Below are 18,544 nucleotides of genomic sequence, written 5' to 3'. Positions count from 1 at the left end.
CCTTGAGCTGAAGAGCTGAGGGACAGCGCCCAGGCCCAGAGTTCAGGCCCCACAACTGGAACCCCCCCAAAAAAAAATCAAATATACAACTAAAATGTTTCTGATATGAATCTATTCTAGGTTACTACAGCATCAGTAGTAAGAAAATATCCAATTATATAAATGCTCATAAGAAATAGTAAATAGCAGGGCTGAGAAGGTGGCTCAGTGGTAACAGTGCTTGTTTTGCATGCGTGAGGCCCTGGGTTTGATTCCTCAGCACCACATAAGCAGGAAAAAAAAAAGCCGGAAGTGGTGCTATGGCTCAAGTGGTAGTGTGCTAACCTTGAGCTGAAGAGCTGAGGGACAGCGCCCAGGCCCAGAATTCAGGCCCCATGACCGGATCAAAAAAAAAAAAAAAAAGAAATAGTAAATAGCAAATTTAATTTCAGAGTAAGCTACTATAGCAACTAGAATTTCAGCATCTTATTTATGGTAAGATAAGAAAAGGTCTTCTAGGTATTACTGTTCTCTATTTGTGGTGGTTCAACTTAAGATTTTTTTGACTTTACAATGGTGCAAAAGTGATATGTAGTCGTTAAAAAATCAGATTTCAGGGCTGGGAAGGTGGCTCGGTGGTAGGGTGCTTGTCTCCCATGCATAAGGCCCTGGATTCGATTCCTCAACACCACATAAACAGAAAAAGTCAGAAGCACTGTGGCTTAAGCATTAGAGCGCTAGCCCTGAGCTGAAGAGATGAGGGACAGCACCCAGGCCCAGAGTTCAAGCCCCACAAATGACAAAAACAAAACAAACAAAAAAACAGACTTCAAATTTTAATCTTTTCCTAAGCTACTGACATATGATACCTTCTCTTGAAATACTGGCTATGAGCCACAGCTTCTGTTAACCACTGGATCATGAGGGTAAACGATCCATACAATATACTGTGTTATTCAGCTATTATCATAGTTGGTTGTGTTGGATTTTTTTTTTTTTTGGTCGACCTGAAGTCTGGGCCTAGGCACTGTCCTTCAGCTCTTCAGCTCAAGGGAAGTGCTCTACTACTTGAGCTACGGTTCCACTTCCTGTTTTCTGGTGGTTAACTGGAGATAAGGGTCTCATAGACTTTCCTGCCCAGGCTGGCTTTGAACCCCAATCCTCAGATCTCAGCCTCCTGAGTAGCTCACACTGGCACCTGGTTTGGATTTTTTTTTAATTGTTTTAGGGTGTGTGTGTTAGGGTGTGTGTGTTAGGGTGTGTGTGTGTGTCCACTGGCACCTGGTTTGGATTTTTTTTTAATTGTTTTAGGGTGTGTGTGTGTGTGTGTGTGTGTGTGTGTGTGTGTGTGTGTGTCCACTGGCACCTGGTTTGGATTTTTTAAAATTGTTTTAGTGTGTGTGTGTGTGTGTGTGTGTGTGTGTGTGTGTGTGTGTCCACTGGCACCTGGTTTGGATTTTTTTAAATTGTTTTAGGGTGTGTGTGTGTGCGTGTGTGTGTCCACTGGCACCTGGTTTGGATTTTTTTTAATTGTTTTAGGGTGTGTGTGTTCCTGAGTCTTTTTGGTGGTTAGAGATAAAAGTCTCATAGTCTTTCCTGCCCAGGCTGGCTCTGAATTGCAATCCTCAGATTTCAGCCTCCTGAGTAGCTAGTTGCAGGTGTGAGCCACCAGCACTCGACTTTCAAATTTTATAAAATCTATTCATATACATTAAGTCATTTCATTCCTGATTCAGACTATTATGGTCACTTCATAGATCCACTGAAGGTCACAAGAGATGATTAACCACCAAGATGGGACTAGAACTAGTTCATTCCAGTCAATATATTATTTATTACGGTCCTATTATAACTAAGCACTATGCTGAGTGTGGGGATTGCAGAAATTAATCAGAGGCAGCATCCCCTGCCCTCCCCTCCCCCCCCCAACCCCCAGATCTCCAAACGAAGTCTCTAGCTATAGCAGTTGAAGTATATTTTTTCTGTTTGTATAGAATGAGACAATAACCCAGAACAGTCCCTATGCCACAAGTAGCATACAAGTGTAGATTTTTCCATCAGTATCTATATACCCTAACTAGAGACAATTAACTGTGGGATAGACATGTACCAGAAGATTCCCGTAAAAGAAAAAATAAACCTGTGGTTCATGTCTGTAATCCTAGCTACTCAGGAGACTGAGAGCTGAGGATTGCCATTCAAAGCCAGCTTGGGCAGGAAAGTCCGTGAGACTCTTAGCTCCAATAAACATCAGAAAACCAGAAGTGGCTCTATGGCTCTAGTGGTAGAGCACTTGCCTTGAGCTGAAGAGCTCAGGGACAGCGCCTAAGCTCAGAGTTCAAGCCCCACAACACAAAGAAAGAAAGAAGAAGGAAGGAAGGAAAGAAAGAAAGAAAGAAAAAGAGAGGGGGGAGGGAGGGAGGGAGCAGGTGCCAGTGGCTCACACCTGTAATCCTAGCTACTCAGGAGGGTGAGATCTGATGATCATTGTTTGAAGCCAGCCCAGGGAAGTAAAGTCCCTGAGACTCTTATCTCCAATTAACCACCTCCCCAAAAAAGCCAGAGTGAAGCTGTGGCTCAAGTGGTAGAGCACTAGTCTTGAGCAAAAGAAGCTCAAAGACAGAGCTTGGGCCCTGAATTTAAGTTCCAGGACCAGCCAAAGGAAGGAAGAGTGGAAGGAAGGAGAGGAGAGGAGAGGAGGAGGAGAAGGGAGAAGGGAGAAGGGGAAGGGGAGGAGGAGGAGAGGAGGAGAAGCAAAGCAATGAAATCAGTGCATGCATGGAGGGGGGTAACCTTAGTTGCTCATGCCTAGCTACTCAGGAGGTGAAGGAATGAGGATAGTGATTCCAAATCAGCAGTTTATAAAACTCCTATCTTCAATTAACCACCAAAGAAGCTGAAAAGGGAGGTGTGGCTCAAGTGGTAGAACACTATGTAGAACACTAGCCTTGAGCTGAAAAAGCTAAAGGATAACATCTAGTACCTGAGTTCAAGCCACACACACACACACACACACACACACACACACACTAGTACCTGAGTTCAAGCCACACACACACACACACACACACACACACACACAATGAAAAAGCCCAAAGATCCCTTTATTAGAGGCAAGTAAGATAGCAGAGCACAGTGGCCAAAGGATGCACTCTTTAAACAGATTGCCTGGGCATCCCAGCCAGCCACTTACCACTTACTAGCTGTGCCTTGGTCTCCCCCATCCATAAAAATGGTCTATAAGGGGATGGGAATGTGGCTTAGTGCTACAGTGCTTGCCTAGCATGCATGAAGCCCTGGGTTTGATTCCTCAGTACCACATACGCAAAAATGGCCAGAAGTGACACTGTGGCTCAAGTGTTACCCTTGAGCTCTTGGACAGTGCCCAGGCCCTGAGTTCAAGTCCCCAGGACTGGCCAAAAAAAAAGATCTATAAAATGAGAATAACTATACCACCTATCTGATAAGTTTATTGTAAGGATTAAAGGAATAAATATTTGAAAAGTCCTATCCTAAGTGCCTAGTCATAGTGGTTGCTATGTAATATTATTTTTAAATATGAGAATAAGGGATGCTATTCGCTTTGTTTTCCTTAAAATGGTTACCTTTCTTAGCCAGTGGCTCACATCTGTAATCCTGGATACTCAGGAAGCTGAGATTTGAGGATCACAGTTGAAGCTAGCCAAGGCAGGAAAGTCCTTGACATTCTTGTCTCCAATAAACTACCAAAAAAAAAGAGGCAAAAATGGAGCTCTGGCTCCAGTGGTAGAGTGCTAGCCTTAAGCTAAAAAGCTCAGAGACAGTCCTGAGTTCAAGCCCCAGGACCAACACACACACGCACACAGACACAGACACAGACACACAGACATACACACACATAGACACACACACGAATTAAAATTTTATTTTTCCAGGTAGGGCCAACAGTCCACTCATAGCAGAAAGCAGCTACAGAAGACAGACCATCACTTCTTTGCACTCTGTTTAAATTTATTTATTTATTCATTCATTCATTCATTTTGGGTCCGGTCGTGGGGCCTGAACTCTGGCCTGGGCTCTGTCCCTCAGCTCTTCAGCTCAAGGCTAGCACTCTACCACTTGAGTCACAGTGCCACTTCCGGCTTTTTTTCTTTTTTTGCTTATGTGGTGCTGGGGAATCGAACCCAGGGCCTCATGCATGCAAGGCAAGCGCTCTACCACTGAGCTACCTTCCCAGCCCTCTGTTTAAATTTAAAAGGGATCAAAATCATTTAGGTAAAATGAGGCAGGATAGATGAGGAGGTATCAAAATTATATTATTTTATTACATATCAAAAAGGGCCAGACTCAGTTCAAACTAGGAAGTAAACTGAAAAATCAGATAAGCTCCCCTCCTACCAAACCTAACTTCCTTTCAGTATAAAATTACAAGATTAGGAGATTTAGGAGCACTGTCTTAATCGGCCCTTTCCTTTGAAATGGTAAAAATCTGGGAACTCTTTCTTGATGGGTAGAGAGACAGAAGGAAAGAACTCAGGCCAGAAGTCTTGGAAGGTTACCCATGTTTTGGTGGGTCCTCACTCATATTATACTACCCAGAACCATTATTAGAGCTTAGGAGATGGCTAGACAGTATTTGCCCAGCTGGGAAAGGACAAAAGATACAAAGAGCCACCATCTTGAGTCTTTAACTCATATTTTCTGTGTGAGGAGCAGGAAAGATCTCTTTTTTTCTTCCTCACCCTCTCTTTCCCTCTCCACTCCTCCTCTCCCATCCTTTCCCTCTGGTAATGGAGCTTGAACTCAGGGACTTATGATCTTGGCTTTTTGCTCTACCACTTGAGCCATTCCTCTACTTCTTTCTTTTCTATTTTCTCCCTATGTTAGCCTTGTTATAATAAAATAAATCCTGGCTAAACAAAAAAGAAGAAGAAGAAAGAGAGGAAGCAGCCAAGTGCTGGTAGCTTATACCTGTAATCCTAGCTACTTAGAAGGCTGAGACCTGAGGGCTGCAGTTCAAAGCCAGCCCAGACAGAAAAGCCCATGAGACTTATCTCCCAATTAGCTAGTAAAAAGTCAAAAGTGGAGCTGTAACCCAGTAGCAGAGTGTCAGCCTTAAGCAAAAAAGCTTAGAAACAGCGCCCAGCTCTCCTGAGTTTAAACTCCCTGACTGGAATAAGACAAAAAAAATCAGTAATTTATGAAATAATGGAAAAAATTTAAAGATTGTGGATAATATATTTGGAGTTTCATTTATTTTTAACACAATTTTATGTAGTTGAGTATCATTTTCTATTAACATTTCAACCAGACCTCAGGTAACATAGTTCATTCTGAATGGACTGAAAGATAACTACTCCAAAATTAGTCTTTTGTTATGATTTATTTAGATGAGTTTGAGAATGATGGTTATCTTGCCTCTTACATCAATATCCTATTTATATTCAAGAAAGTCCTTTGTAATGCTGTTCATAAATAGGTACTCATTAAATATTGGTTAAATTGCTCAACAGTGTATTTTCTTCACTTTAATCTGAAAGAATAAAGCATGTCTATGATATTTATAGCAGTTTCTTTTCCAGAGCAGATAAACCAGTTCAAGCTGGCTATCTGTGGCTCATGTCTGTAATCCTAGTTACTCATGAGGCTAAGATCTGGAGGATCAAAGTTTGAAGCTAGCTAGGGCAGAAAGTCCATGAGACTTTGTCTCCAAAATAACCAGCAAAAACCCAGGGTTGGAGGCATAGCTCAAGTGGTAGAATACCAGCCAAATATGTTGTGAGGTTCTAAGCTCAAACCCCAGTATTATAAAAATAATAAATATATACATACCAATGTAATAAAGAGCTAAAGGTGTGACTCAGCAGATTACCTGCCTAGCAAGCATGAGGGCCTGAGTACAAACCTCAGTACTGACTGCCTACCATAAAAACAAACTAGTCAGGAAGTGGTGCTGTGGCTCAAGCGGTAGAGCACTCACCTTGAGCTGAAGAGCCCAGGGACAGTGCCCAAGACCAGAGTTCAAGCCCCACGAATGACAAAAAAAAAAAGTCAATCCAATTATCCTTTTCAATAACTGACAAAATTGTGAGGTTTTTAAAAAGAGGTAGCAGAGTAAGAACACCACGCACGTGGTATTCAGGTAAGGGGTAGGTTTATTCATCGTTCTGGCTGGCACCAGGCCATGTTGGCCCTCCATGCAGCTGGGAAAGAGCTGAGAAAGAGCTAGAAAAGAGAAGAGAGAGCTGGGAAAGAGAGCTGGGAAAGAGAAGAGAGGTGGAAAAGAGAAGAGGGCTAGGAAAGAGCGAGAGCTGGGAACGAGAAGAGAGAGCTGGGAAAGAGCTGGGAAAGAGGGCGTGTGGGCCTGGGCTAGGCCTTATCTAGGGTATGGGCAGAGATGTGACCTCAGCGATGCAGATGTGACCTCTTCCAGGTGTGCCAGTTGCCTAGGTAACGCAGGTACTGGGTGGAGACTTTGCTGTGAGGAGGGTGGAGTCTACTCACCATCCAGGAGTGGACCTTACAAAAATAAGACTCAAATACTACAAGATTCTATTTTATATGTGCTATGTACTACAAAATCAACAGTATTACTTGTGTACTTTTTTTTCTCTTTAGTGCTAGGACTGGAAACGAGTGCCAAAAGTAGCACACACTGGCAAGTGCTTTACAAATTATAGCCCTAGCCTCTTTTTTTTTTTTTAAATGCTGGTACTGATGCTTGAACTCAGGCGTGTGCGTGTGTGTGTGTGTGTGTGTGTGTGTGTGTGTGTGTCCATCTGTCTGTCTGTCGGTCGTAGAGCTTGAATTCTGGGCCTGGGCACTGTCCCTCAGCTCTTTAGCTCTTCAGCTCAAGGCAAGCGCTCTACCACTTGAGCCACAGCAGCACTTCTGGTTTTTCTGGTTGTTTATTGGAGATAAGAGTCTCACAGACTTTTCTGCCCTGGCTGGCTTTGAACCATGATCCTCAGATCTCAGCCTCTTGAGCAGCTAGGACTACAGTCATGGCACCCAGCTAATTTCTAACGTGTATTCCTTTCACTTATTTTGTTTAATCAGCCCTGGAAGAGATGATCTAACAAAAATACCTCTTAAAGATTGCTTCTAAACCTATATAACTGAGAAAATGAATTCTCCCAGATTCTTAATTCACAGGGCTTTGTTCTCTCTAGTCTTTTCTGAAAGTTTTATCCCTTGTTTCTATCATCCTATTTCCTCATTCTGGGAAAAGCATACTACTACACTGTTTCAGAAAAATAGAAAATAATTTGAATGAAAGACTATTATCTTGCAAAAGGCTATTTTAAAAAAACACAATTTCTTCCCCAACAAGTAAAACAGATGATCACTAGCAGAAAGAGCCCAATCAATGGCTGGCATCCACCAGCATGGCCTCAGTACTCTTGGTTGAGCTCCAGGTCTCAGTCACCATTGTCAGTTTCTCCTGTCTGTTATTCCCTGATTCTTAGTTGGCTGGAATGAACAATGTAGAGCTCCACTATTCACGTTTTAGAAAAAAAGGTCAAAGAGAGCCAGACGCCAATGGCTCACAACTATAATCCCAGTCACTCAGTTCAAAGCCAGTCTGGACAAGGAAAATTCATGAGACACTCTCTCTCTCTCTCTCTCTTTCTCTCTCTCTCTCTCTTTTGGTCAGTCATGGGGCCTGAACTCTGGGCCTGGGTGCTGTCCCTGAGCTCTTCAGCTCAAGGTGAGAGCTCTACCACTTGAGCCACAGCACTACTTCTGGCCTTTTCTGCTTATGTGGTGCTAAGGAATCGAACCCAGGGCATCAGGCATGCACGCTACCACTAAGCCACCTTCCCAGCCCCTCCATGAGACTCTATCTCCAATTAACTACCAGAAAACTGGAAGTGGCACTGTGCCTCAAATGGTAGAGTGCTTGCTTTGAGATGAAGAGCTCAAGGATAGTGTCTAGATCCAGGTTTCAAGCCCCATAACCAACAACAACAAAAAAAGTTCAGAGAGTATGCTTTGCTATTTATCTTCATTTCTGAGATACCAAAATGATTTCATTATGAGGTAATAAAATTATAAGACTATATAAAAAATGTGTATTATATATTTTTTTTCAGTGATAGGTCTTACAATGATAGACAAGTACTTTACTAGTAAGCTATGTCCTCAACCCCTAAAAATAATATTTTAAAAAATAAATAAATGGAGCCGGGTGCCAGTGGCTCATGCCTATAATTTTAGCTACTCAGGAGGCTGAGATCTGAGGATCACAGTTCAAAGCCAGCCTGGGCAGGAAAGTCCGTGAGACTCTTATCTCCAATAAACCACTAGAAAACCAGAAGTGGTGCTGTGGCTCAAGTGGTAGAGCGCTAGCCTTGAGCTGAAGAGCTGAGGGACAGTGCCCAGGCCCAGAGTTCAGACCCCACGACTGGACCCAAAAAAAAAGAAAAGAAACTAACCCAAGAATTGTAAAAATTAATTGAAATGCTTTTTTGCCATTATTATCGATTTTTTATTTTTACCTTATTTTATTTTATTTTTTGCCAGTCCTGGGGCTTAAACTCAGCTTGGGCACTGTTCTTGAGCTTCTTTTGCTCAAGCCCAGAATTCTACCACTTGAGCCACAGCACCACTTCTGGCTTTTTCTGTTTATATGGTACTGAGGAATTACACCTAGGGTTTCATGAACTGTACTACTAAGCCACATTCCCAGTCCAGCTACTGATTTTTTTTAAATTTTAATTTTAATTTTTTGTCGGTCATGGGGCTTGAACTCTGGGCCTGAGTGCTGTCCCTTAGCTCTTCAGCTCAAGCCTAGTGCTCTACCAGTTAAGCTACAACATCACTTCCGGTTTTCTGGTGGTTTTATTGGAGAGAAGAGTTTCATGGACTTTCATGCCCCGGTTGGGCACCAGAGCCACCTTATCAATGCTGCCTTGTTATTTCATGTAACTGATAAGACTTGGGAGCCATGGCCCAGGAATCTGTTTTCTGATCCAATTTTGACTATTTTTCAGGCCCTAAACAACATGATGACTATTTCACAGGTGTTTCCCTATTATGTTTCCCTCAGATCTCAGCCTCCTGAGTAGCTAGAACTACTGATTTTTTAAATGTCAGATATTCATAAATGTGTATTAGAAGTAGACATTTTTGCATCATATCGTACAATTTAAGTCATGAAAGTTTGCACAAAGGAAGATTTGAAACAATGGGCAATTTGGAAATAAATGTAAGGGTGATAGTCTCTGAATGATACGAGTTTTTAAATATAATCCTAATGCTTAAAAAACCATATGAGAGGCTCAGAAGGTAGCTCAGTGGTAGAGTGCTTGCCTCCCCTGCATGAGGCCCTGGGTTTGATTCCTCAGCACCACATAAACAGAAAAAGCCGAAGTGATGCTGTGGCTCAAGTGGTAGAGCGCTAGCCTTGAGCTGAAGAGCTGAGGGACAGCACCCAGGCCCAGAGTTCAAGCCCCACGACCAACAAAAACAAAACAAAACAAAGCAAAAGCCATATGATACTAATATTGCTACCTAAAAGTCAAGGTATTGTCATTTCCAATATAGATTAAGGAAGTATTTTTCTACACTCTATCTTTTGGAAGTTATTCAAATATATAACTAAAATGTTTTGGATTTAAATCAAATACCTTAGATTTACTAAGATAGTTGGAAGCATAAATATTCTGGGAAATAAATTGAATCCAAAAAGCTAAACAATGAGCAATGTCTGCTGCACGTGCCAAAACTTTAAAAAATTAAACCCCTGTCCCTCAGAGTTTAAGGTAAACCTAGCCCTCTAGTGGCAGGGAAAGACTTAAGTCAACAGCCACAAGTTTAGACTTGGAACATGACTCAAGTGGCAAAGTACCTGCCTGGCATGTCCAGGATCTGGGTTGAAGCCCTAGTACTGGGGCGGGGGTGGGCAAGGGAGAGGAACTACAGATTTTAATTCCACTAATTACAAATAAATCAGAGAGTTATATTTATTCTTTGATATTTCAATGACTTGACACATTTTGAGTAGTTAAAATATTTTCCAGGGGCTGGGAAGGTGGCTCAGTGGTAGAGCGCTTGCCTTGCATGCATGAGGCCCTGGGTTTGATTCCTCAGCACCACATAAGCAAAAAGAAAAAAGCGGGAAGTGGTGCTGTGGCTCAAGCAGTAGAGTGCTTGCCTTGAGCTGAAGAGCGCAGGGACAGCACCCAAGCCCAGAGTTCAAGCCCCACACTGACAAAAATAAATAAATAAATCAAAATAAGTACTACACAATGGCAGTTAAAGCAAGGTTCCAAGGTACTAAAAGCTTAATTTCAAAACTAGAATACATTTTGAGGATACAAAAGTTTCATTTCACTAAAAATATATATACCTTCATGTACCAAGAGGATTTTCAAATCTCGGAGAACACAAGACAATTTTATGGATTGCTTAAATATGTCCTATATTTCTTAGGTACATATTCCTACTGTTTGTCTTTTCAGTACACAGAGATCAAAATGCAATTAAAAATAAAAGTGACATTATAAACTATCTTAATAGAAGCCACTGAACTTGAATTTCTCATACCTGTTGGATAGTAGGCTTGGGAGTACTGTGCTGAGGGTGTGTAGTTACCATACTTTTGGGAGGAGCTGACCATTGTTTGAGTACCTTGTTGAACATGCACAGATGTGGCATTAGGTTGCAACGTATAGGTAACCTCGGTTGGAAATCTCTGCAGTACAGGAAATGGAACCCCTTTATCTGAAAAACTAGGAGATGTCTCCACTTGTCCAGGGTGCATTCCGAGGGAGTTCTGCCATGTTCTAGGAGGAATCGGGGTCCGGTCTAAACCTTTCAGAGGGAAAGTGCTGTGGTTGTGGGATGAAGTTGATACGTAGGAATAAGGAGACAAACTATCTCGCCGGAATGACCGGTGAAATTGTCCTACAGCCACTGGTCCTGCATAAAAGAGAAAGAGCACATTTACTACCTTTACATTATACTATCAGACACACAAAACCACAGTAAACCAAAGGTCAAAAAATATCCTACTGTTAAGCTATCAGCTATTTTGAACACAACAGAAATGTAGCTGTGGCACAAACAAGTTCAGAATACAGAATATAAGAACACACATACTTTGCTGAAAAGAGTCAAATTTTTGTTTGGTTTTCAATATATTATAAGAGATAAGATGCCCAAACTCTAAAATTAAAATCAGAGATTGAATCAAATATTTAGTGTAAAAAACTGTTATATGTGATTCAGCCATTTTACTTTTTTTTTTTCTTTCTTGGTGCTGGGGTTTGAACTCAGGGCCTGGGCACTGACCCCAGAGCTTTTTTGCTCAAAGCTAGTACTCTCACTTCGAGCCACAGCTCCATTTCGGTTTTGGAGTGGACTTTACTGCTCCAGTTGGCTTTGAACTATGGATCCTCAGATCTCAGCCTCCTGAGTACTTAGGATTACAAGCATGAGCCACCAGTGTCCAATCCATCTTACCTTTTATCTCAATTGACTAACAGATTTTTCCAATATCTGAGCTATTTTCTATAGGTTTTCTACTGATTTTTTCCAAACCATTTAAGAATTTTAATAACAAGTAGGAAGCTGAGTGCTCATGCCTGTAATCGTAGCTACTCAAAAGATTGAGATCTGAGGATTCAGGTTTGAAGTCGGCCTGGGCAGAGAAGTTCCTGAGACTATCTCTAATTAACCATCAGAAAAAGCTAGAAACGGAAGTGTGTGGCTCAAGTGGTAGAGTATAAGCCTTGAGTAGAAAAAAAATCTAAAGGATATCATCACCCAGGCCCTGAGTTCAAGCTCCAATATTAACACACAAGAAGACCCCAAAACAAACAAGCAAATAGGAAAATGGTATTCTACCATTCACAAAAAAGAAATGTGTAGAACAAATAATTAGGACATGAAACAAAAAGGAATGTAATGGCTTTTGTGCTAGTCCTGTGGCTTGAACTCAGAGCCTGGGTACTATCCCTGAACTTCTTTTGCTCAAGGCTAGCACTCTATGACTTGAGCCATAGGGCCACTTCTGGCTTTTTTGTTTATGTGGTACTAAGGAATTGAACCCATGTCTTCATGCATGCTAGGTAAGCAATCTACCACTAAGCCACATTCCCAGCCCCCATACTTACTTATTTTTAAAGCTAGGCATTTAGTGGCTCATGCCTATAATCCTAGCTACTCAGGATCTACAGGATCGAGCTTTAAAGCCAGCCCAGGCAGAAAAGTGTCAAATTCAATCTCCAAAATTACCAGCAAAAACCCAGGCTAGTGGTATAACTCAAGTGGCAGGGTGCCAGGTGAGCAAGCAAGTTGAACAAGAATGAAACCCTGGCCTTTTCCCCCCTCCTCTTTAGAGCATTGCTAGCAGTATCCTTTCCCATATAAATGAGCTGGTTTGATCTGAATCATAGGACAACTGATTTAAACCCAAAGATCCAGGCTCATCAAAGATTCCAATACAAGTATGTGTTTTCCCTTATATATCAAGGTAAAAAGAAAAAACAGGAGACAAGAAGCATTAGTGTTGACTGAGAAAAGGAAGAACATATATGCTACAAAATGATTTACTTTACAGATTATGATTTTTAAACATAGAGGAAGTTATTCCTAAGGAGAGGTTTGTATATTAAATGTGATTCATGAACTCCTTTATTAACCTGAAAACATGGAAAACCAATCATGTTATCCAAGTGCTAAACAAAATGTTAAAAGATCTTTTATGTTTGGGGCTGGGAAGGTGGCTCAGTGGTAGAGCGCTTGCCTTGCATGCATGAGGCTCTGGGATCAATTCCTCAGCACCACCTAAGCAGAAAAAGCCCGAAGTGGCACCGTGGCTCTAGTGGTAGAGTGCTAGCCTTGAGCTGAAGAGCTGAGGGACAGTGCCCAGGCCCAGAGTTCAGGCCCCATGACTGGCCAAAAAAAAACAAAAAACAAAAAACTCTCATGTCCCTGTATTCCCAAATATTTAGATTATAAACCATTTAACCTATTACACATCTCACTATTTCTACAGTGTTTAGTTTCCTTAAGGAATAAAGTATTGATGCCAAGAATAAACAAACACATGCACACAACACAAATTCTGAAGCAGTAGAAATCAAGGACTCTATTTGAATGTGGAACAACAATGCCTAGTTCAAAAGACTGAATGTATGTAAATGACAAACCTCTTAAAATAACTTTTCCATTAAAGTACAAAAAAACAGATTACACCATACTATTTGACTAGCAATTTTATATGTACATACACTATTAACTTACTACTGACATGCTTCGTTTTCCTAAAGAAATTGTTGCTTTTCATAGCCAGGTGCCACTGATAGCTCTTATCTGTAACCTTAGCTGACTACTCAAGAGGCTGAGATTTGAGAACCAGGGTTAAAAGATAGCCAGGCAGGAAAGTCTATGAGATCCTTTTTTTTTTTTTTGGGTCCGGTCGTGGGGACTGAACTCTGGGCCTGGGCACTGTCCCTCAGATCTTCTCTTTAGCTCAAGTGGTAGAGCACTAGCCTTGAACTCAAGGCTTGAGTTCAAGGCTAGTGCTCTACCACTTGAGCCACAGCACCACTTCCGGCTTTTTTCTTTTTGCTTATGTGGTACTGAGGAATCGAACCCAGGGCCTCATGCATGTAAGGCAAGCGCTCTACCACTGAGCCACCTTTCCAGCCCTCCATGAGATTCTTATCTCCAATTAACCACTAAAAAGCCAGAAATGGAACTGTGGCTCAAGTGGTAGATTGTTATCCTTGAGTAAAAAAAGCTTAGGGATAGTGCCCAGGCCCTGAGTTCAAGCCCCAGGACTTGCAAAAGGACAGGAAGGAAAGGAAAGGTTAAAGGAAAAGAAGAAATGGTTAATTTTCACAGTCTCCAAGTTCAACCTACAACCTGCCAAAAAGGAAAAAGAAAAAGGGAACTGAATTGTTACTTTTCACTGTTTCTGAGTTACCTAAATTTCTGAGTAAATAAAGCTCTTCTGTTAAGGATTAGCTTGTAAGGCTCTATTCTGAGCAATTTTACAGAGCTTCACCTTAAAATCTTCAGAACATCATTAAAATATTTGGCAAAGAATGATTCTGGAAATGCCAGGTGCCAGTGGCTCAGGCCTATAATCCTAGTTACTTAGGAGGCTGAGATCTGAGGATCACAGTTCAAAGCCAGCTCTGGCAGGAAAGTCCATGAGACTCATCTACAATTAACCACCAGAAAACAGGAAGTGGCACTGTGGCTCAAGTGGTAGAGCACTCGCCTTGAGCTGAAGAGCTGAGGAACAAACAACGCCCAGGCCCAGAGTTCATAGTCCTATAACTGAACAGAAAAAAAAAGAATGAATGAATTCTGAAAATGTTGGACAAGATGGATTTGTGCTTTTTAAACATTGTATTCTTTCTATGGACACTAATGAATTGCCAGGAAAGAATCTCAAAATTGCCTGTTGAAACTTGTGTCCAGGCAAAGAGATATTAACCACTTCCCAAATTTGGTACTTAGTTTAGAATATTTTAACAAATACTGTAAACTAAATTGCCCTAAAAGCAAAAGAATAAAAAGCAACAAAAAGGGGGAAAAGGGATTTTTCACATTTCTTTTCAAGTGACAGCTAAATAAAAAAACAAGATCCTAGCCCCGTGCCAGTGGCCTGGAATCCTAGCTACTCAGGAAGCTGGGATCTGAGGATCATGGTTCAAAGCTAGCCCAGGCAGGAAAGTCCGTGATACTCTTATCTCCAATTAACTACCAGAAAACCAGAAGTGGCACTATGGCTTAAGTGGTAAAGTGCTAGCCTTGAGCTGAAGAGCTCAGGGACAGAGCCCAGGCCCAGAGTTAAAGCCCCATGACAGACAGACAGACAAACAAACAAACAAAAAAGGAAAAGAACAAAAAAGAGCTAAGGACTTTGAACATACATTAGGAGCAAAACAAAGCTGTACCAGTATTTTGAATCTACAACAGAATTACATTCCTCCTGAGACAGAAACCCAACTGCGCAGGGAAGCAAGCCTATGGTATAGATAATCCACACCTAACATCCTTCTGTACATATCGATAGGAAATGCATGAAAATGACAATAACCTAGGTATGTATACATACACATATGGACTAACATGTGTACTTACAAGAATGAATTTACAATTTTTCAACAAATAATCTTTAAAATGCTGAGCAACTCAACTATAAATAAATAAAATCAGATTCTAGATAGCTTCTGTTTTAATTCTACTGAACTTGTAGAGATTTTTTTTTTTTAATGGTAGCAGTGAGGTTTAAACTTGGGGCCTTGTACTCTGGGCAGGCACTCTGCCACTGGGACCACAACCTCAGCCTCAATTGAACTAGACTACAACTGTGTTTAAGATAGGTAAAAGAAGATGATCATAAGCTGGGAAGGTGGCTCAGTGGTAGAGTGCTTGCCTTGCATGCATGAGGCCCTGAGTTTGATTCCCCAGCACCACTTAAGCAGAAAAAGCCAAAAGTGGCACTGTAGCTCAAGTGGTAGAGTGCTATCCTTGAGCTGAAGAGCTGAGGGACAGCGTTCAGGCCCCACAACTGGCAAAAAAAAAAAAAAAAAGAAAGAAAGACGAAAAAGAAGATCAAAGAGAAAAGTGAGCAAGAATTGGTTTCTACCTATGTTCCTTTGAAGTATTAACCCATTTTTTCTCCCTCTGCCCACTAGATAAACAACCTGAAAAAAAAAAACAGCCTGTGATTAAAAAAAATTTAAAGACATGTCTGTGTAGAGTTTTTGTCAAATATGTATCATGGAATTGTCTCTACTGCTTTTCCTCAAGTAATTTCCCATCAAAATCAATGGTCATCACATGCAAGTAGCTTAATATTCCTTTAGAATTCCTTTAGAACATTCCTATACCACTGCTATTTCCCAACTTGTTTCTAGAACTCTAACCTAGTTCCTTATCTTCTAAACTCCAGAGACATAGAATTGTCTAAATTCCAATGGGCAAAGTACTGCCTGAGTATCCCACCTAGGTTAAATGGAGCATTGTGTTGTTTATGTATAATTATTTTCATAACGCAAAAATAGCTCAGACTTCTTTATGCTAAATTCATGTTAACATGCTGAAAATATTTTTATTACTCTCCTAGTTGAAGGTGGAATATGAATTTCATTTTATTATATTCTGCTGCTTCCCTTGGTATACTGCTTCATATCACTAACTCTTTAAACAGAGAAGTGTTATACTGCCTTAGTCACTTTCCCAGAAGGAAGAAAAGCATTTAAAAAAATCAAGACTATAAAATAGATCACCATCATCAAGGGTTTCTGAACTTCAGAAAATGCAGATAGCTTTTCTTTCAATGCTGAAAAGTTGAAGACAGAAAGACTGTTTGCTTTCAAAAATTCTTTTTCACAAAAAACTTGCTATAAAGAAAACCAGTTGGCCTTATGGTTGTCTGTAACACCTCAAGTCACCATCCAATGATGGTGAACAAAGGCAATGTTCAACCAATCTATTCTACTTAGGAACAGGATCTTGCAATCCATCTGTAATTACAGGTGCACCCTAACATCTACCTTTATGCACGTGACTTGGAACCTTACATTATTGTCCTGACACTTCTTTCCAAGATTTCTTACATGTATCAACAGGTGGAGAGTGGAATGTCTCTTCAAAGACTAACTTCCATTCCAAGTACCTTTTGCACGTTCCCTTGGTTTAATGTTTTAAATTTTGACTGTGACTCTGCTGCTTCCTGCCTTAACCAGTGCAGCGACTACTTCTGATTTCCTCCTAGAGCAATGGCGGACCTTCTGGGTCTCTTTGCAACCCAGGAGCTCCTATTCTAGAGGTTCACAGTGGAGGAGCTGGCTGTTGGGAATGAAAATGGTTCCAGAGGTTTGGAAGTAGGTAAACGACTTGGGGTTTCATCTTTGGCGGGCCCTGGGGTGCTGGTGAGATGGAAAGGAGGTGATGGAACCTACAGTCCCAGGGAGCCTCCAAGGTGAGCATGTGGGGGCAATGCGCTGTGCAACGGCGGCGGTTGCTCCATGTTGGGGGGGTGGGGTGGAGGCATGCGCCCAGGTGGAGGGGCCAGGGCTCGAACTAGGGACTCACCGTGCGGCTCGGGCCGGGACCCTGCGGGTGGCAGCGGTGGGTCCTGGTGCTGCAGTGGGGAGGTGGAGGCCGAGGCGGAGGCCGAGGCGGAGGCGGACGTGATGAGGAGCCGCTGGAAGCGGTTGGGCGGGCGGCAGGGCACCTCCAGGCCGGCCGCCAGCTTGGCCTTGTTGGCACTGGTGAGCCGCTTGAGGTGCACGAGCAGCTGCGGCTGGTCGCGGCGGAAGTGCGGGCTGTGGAAATGGTGCAGCGGCCCGTCGCCCGCGTGGGCCGCCGGCCCCGGGCCCCGCCGCGCCCGGCCCGCCCAGCACCACCTTGCGGAAGCCGTATAGGTTGAGTTGGCGGATGAAGCTGGTGAAGTTGGTGGTTTTGAAGAGCTCGGGTTCGGCCGCAGTGGCCCCCAGACCACCACCGCCAGCACCCCCGACGCTGGCCCCTCCGGCAGCGGCACCACCGCCGCCTCCGGCTCCCGGCCCCGGCGGGCTGAGCAGTTCGGCCTCAAAGAGCGGCTGGTCGATGAGCAGCCCCTCGCCGCGGCCGTCCCAGCGGATCGAGCGGTAGCGGGGGCTGTTCACCAGCCGCCACAGCTTGGCGGGGAAGTTGTTGGGGTTGATGGGAGTAGAGAGCAGCGCCTCCTCCATCGCCCCGCCCGGGCCTGGGCCTCGCCCCGCCGAGCCTGGCTCTCTCCCACCGTTCTCGATCCCCCGGGGCCTTCGCTTCGCTTCGCCCTGCCCCCTCCTGCCAGTGCCCGGCCTCCCAGGACCCGAAGACCGTTGGCGCACGAGTCTCGGGCCTGCCCTCGGCGCAGCCAATGAGGCCTCGAGTTGCACCGCGCGGCCTGTGGGGCGCGAGCAGGACCCCATGCAGGGATGCGCGGACCTGCGCCCCCGCGGTGGGTCGGTCCGCCCGGACACGGTGGGCTCCGGCCCCCAAACCGCCCCCACGTGGACGGAGGAGCGCCGCCCGCCGGGGAATTCTAAGTCCTGCAAAGAGAGAAGCCCCGGTTCTCGGTTCTCCACGCCCGGAATACTAAGGGCGTTAGGATCAAGGGCTGCAGCCGAATGCAGAGTGTGCATCCGGCCGTACAGAGCCCGTCCCGGAGAACAGCGGTCTTTTACCGTACCCCTGTCTCTCCAAATAAAAATATCCACCTTTTCCGGTAGGAGCATTTTCTATCTTTAAAGATATCGGCTCTTCCAAGCCGGTGTTTTTGCTCAACCCAACTTACGCGAGGTTAGGTGAAACTGAGGCTCTTGGCAGAAAGGGAGCCAGAGAACGTTTATGGTAAGTACAACTCTGCGGTGCCCCCTCAACCAGCTGGTGACATTTCAGACACTAAAGACAAGTGAACCTCAAGATGAGATAAGACAGTATTCTTTAGAACCCGTAAGACTCAATCCCTATCCAATCACTAACCATAGATATACCCCAGTAGCTCATTTTGAGAATAGAAATTCTTGGGAAGAGCTATGCTTAAAAGTCTTTTTCCTCCTGGTTAAAAACAACAGAAGGACCAAGA

The 18,544-nt window shown here is 43.3% G+C and overlaps 1 protein-coding gene across 1 annotated transcript in view; it reads right to left on the bottom strand.

The window, feature by feature from the left end:
* Nucleotides 1-17,776, bottom strand: part of Hsf5 (heat shock transcription factor family member 5) — a 41,656-nt gene extending 23,880 nt beyond the window's left edge. Inside the window, 3 exon segments of the mRNA XM_013013285.1 lie at nucleotides 10,510-10,884; nucleotides 17,026-17,290; nucleotides 17,292-17,776. Coding sequence (XP_012868739.1) covers nucleotides 10,510-10,884; nucleotides 17,026-17,290; nucleotides 17,292-17,666 — 1,015 coding nt within the window. The 5' untranslated portion in view covers nucleotides 17,667-17,776.
* Between the last annotated feature and the right edge of the window lie 768 nt (nucleotides 17,777-18,544).

Source organism: Dipodomys ordii, unplaced genomic scaffold, assembly GCF_000151885.1.
Source record: "Dipodomys ordii isolate 6190 unplaced genomic scaffold, Dord_2.0 Scaffold19, whole genome shotgun sequence".
Lineage (NCBI taxonomy): Eukaryota > Metazoa > Chordata > Mammalia > Rodentia > Heteromyidae > Dipodomys > Dipodomys ordii.
The sequence above is the reverse complement of the archived record's forward strand: the minus strand, read 5'-3'. Positions and strand labels throughout refer to the sequence as shown.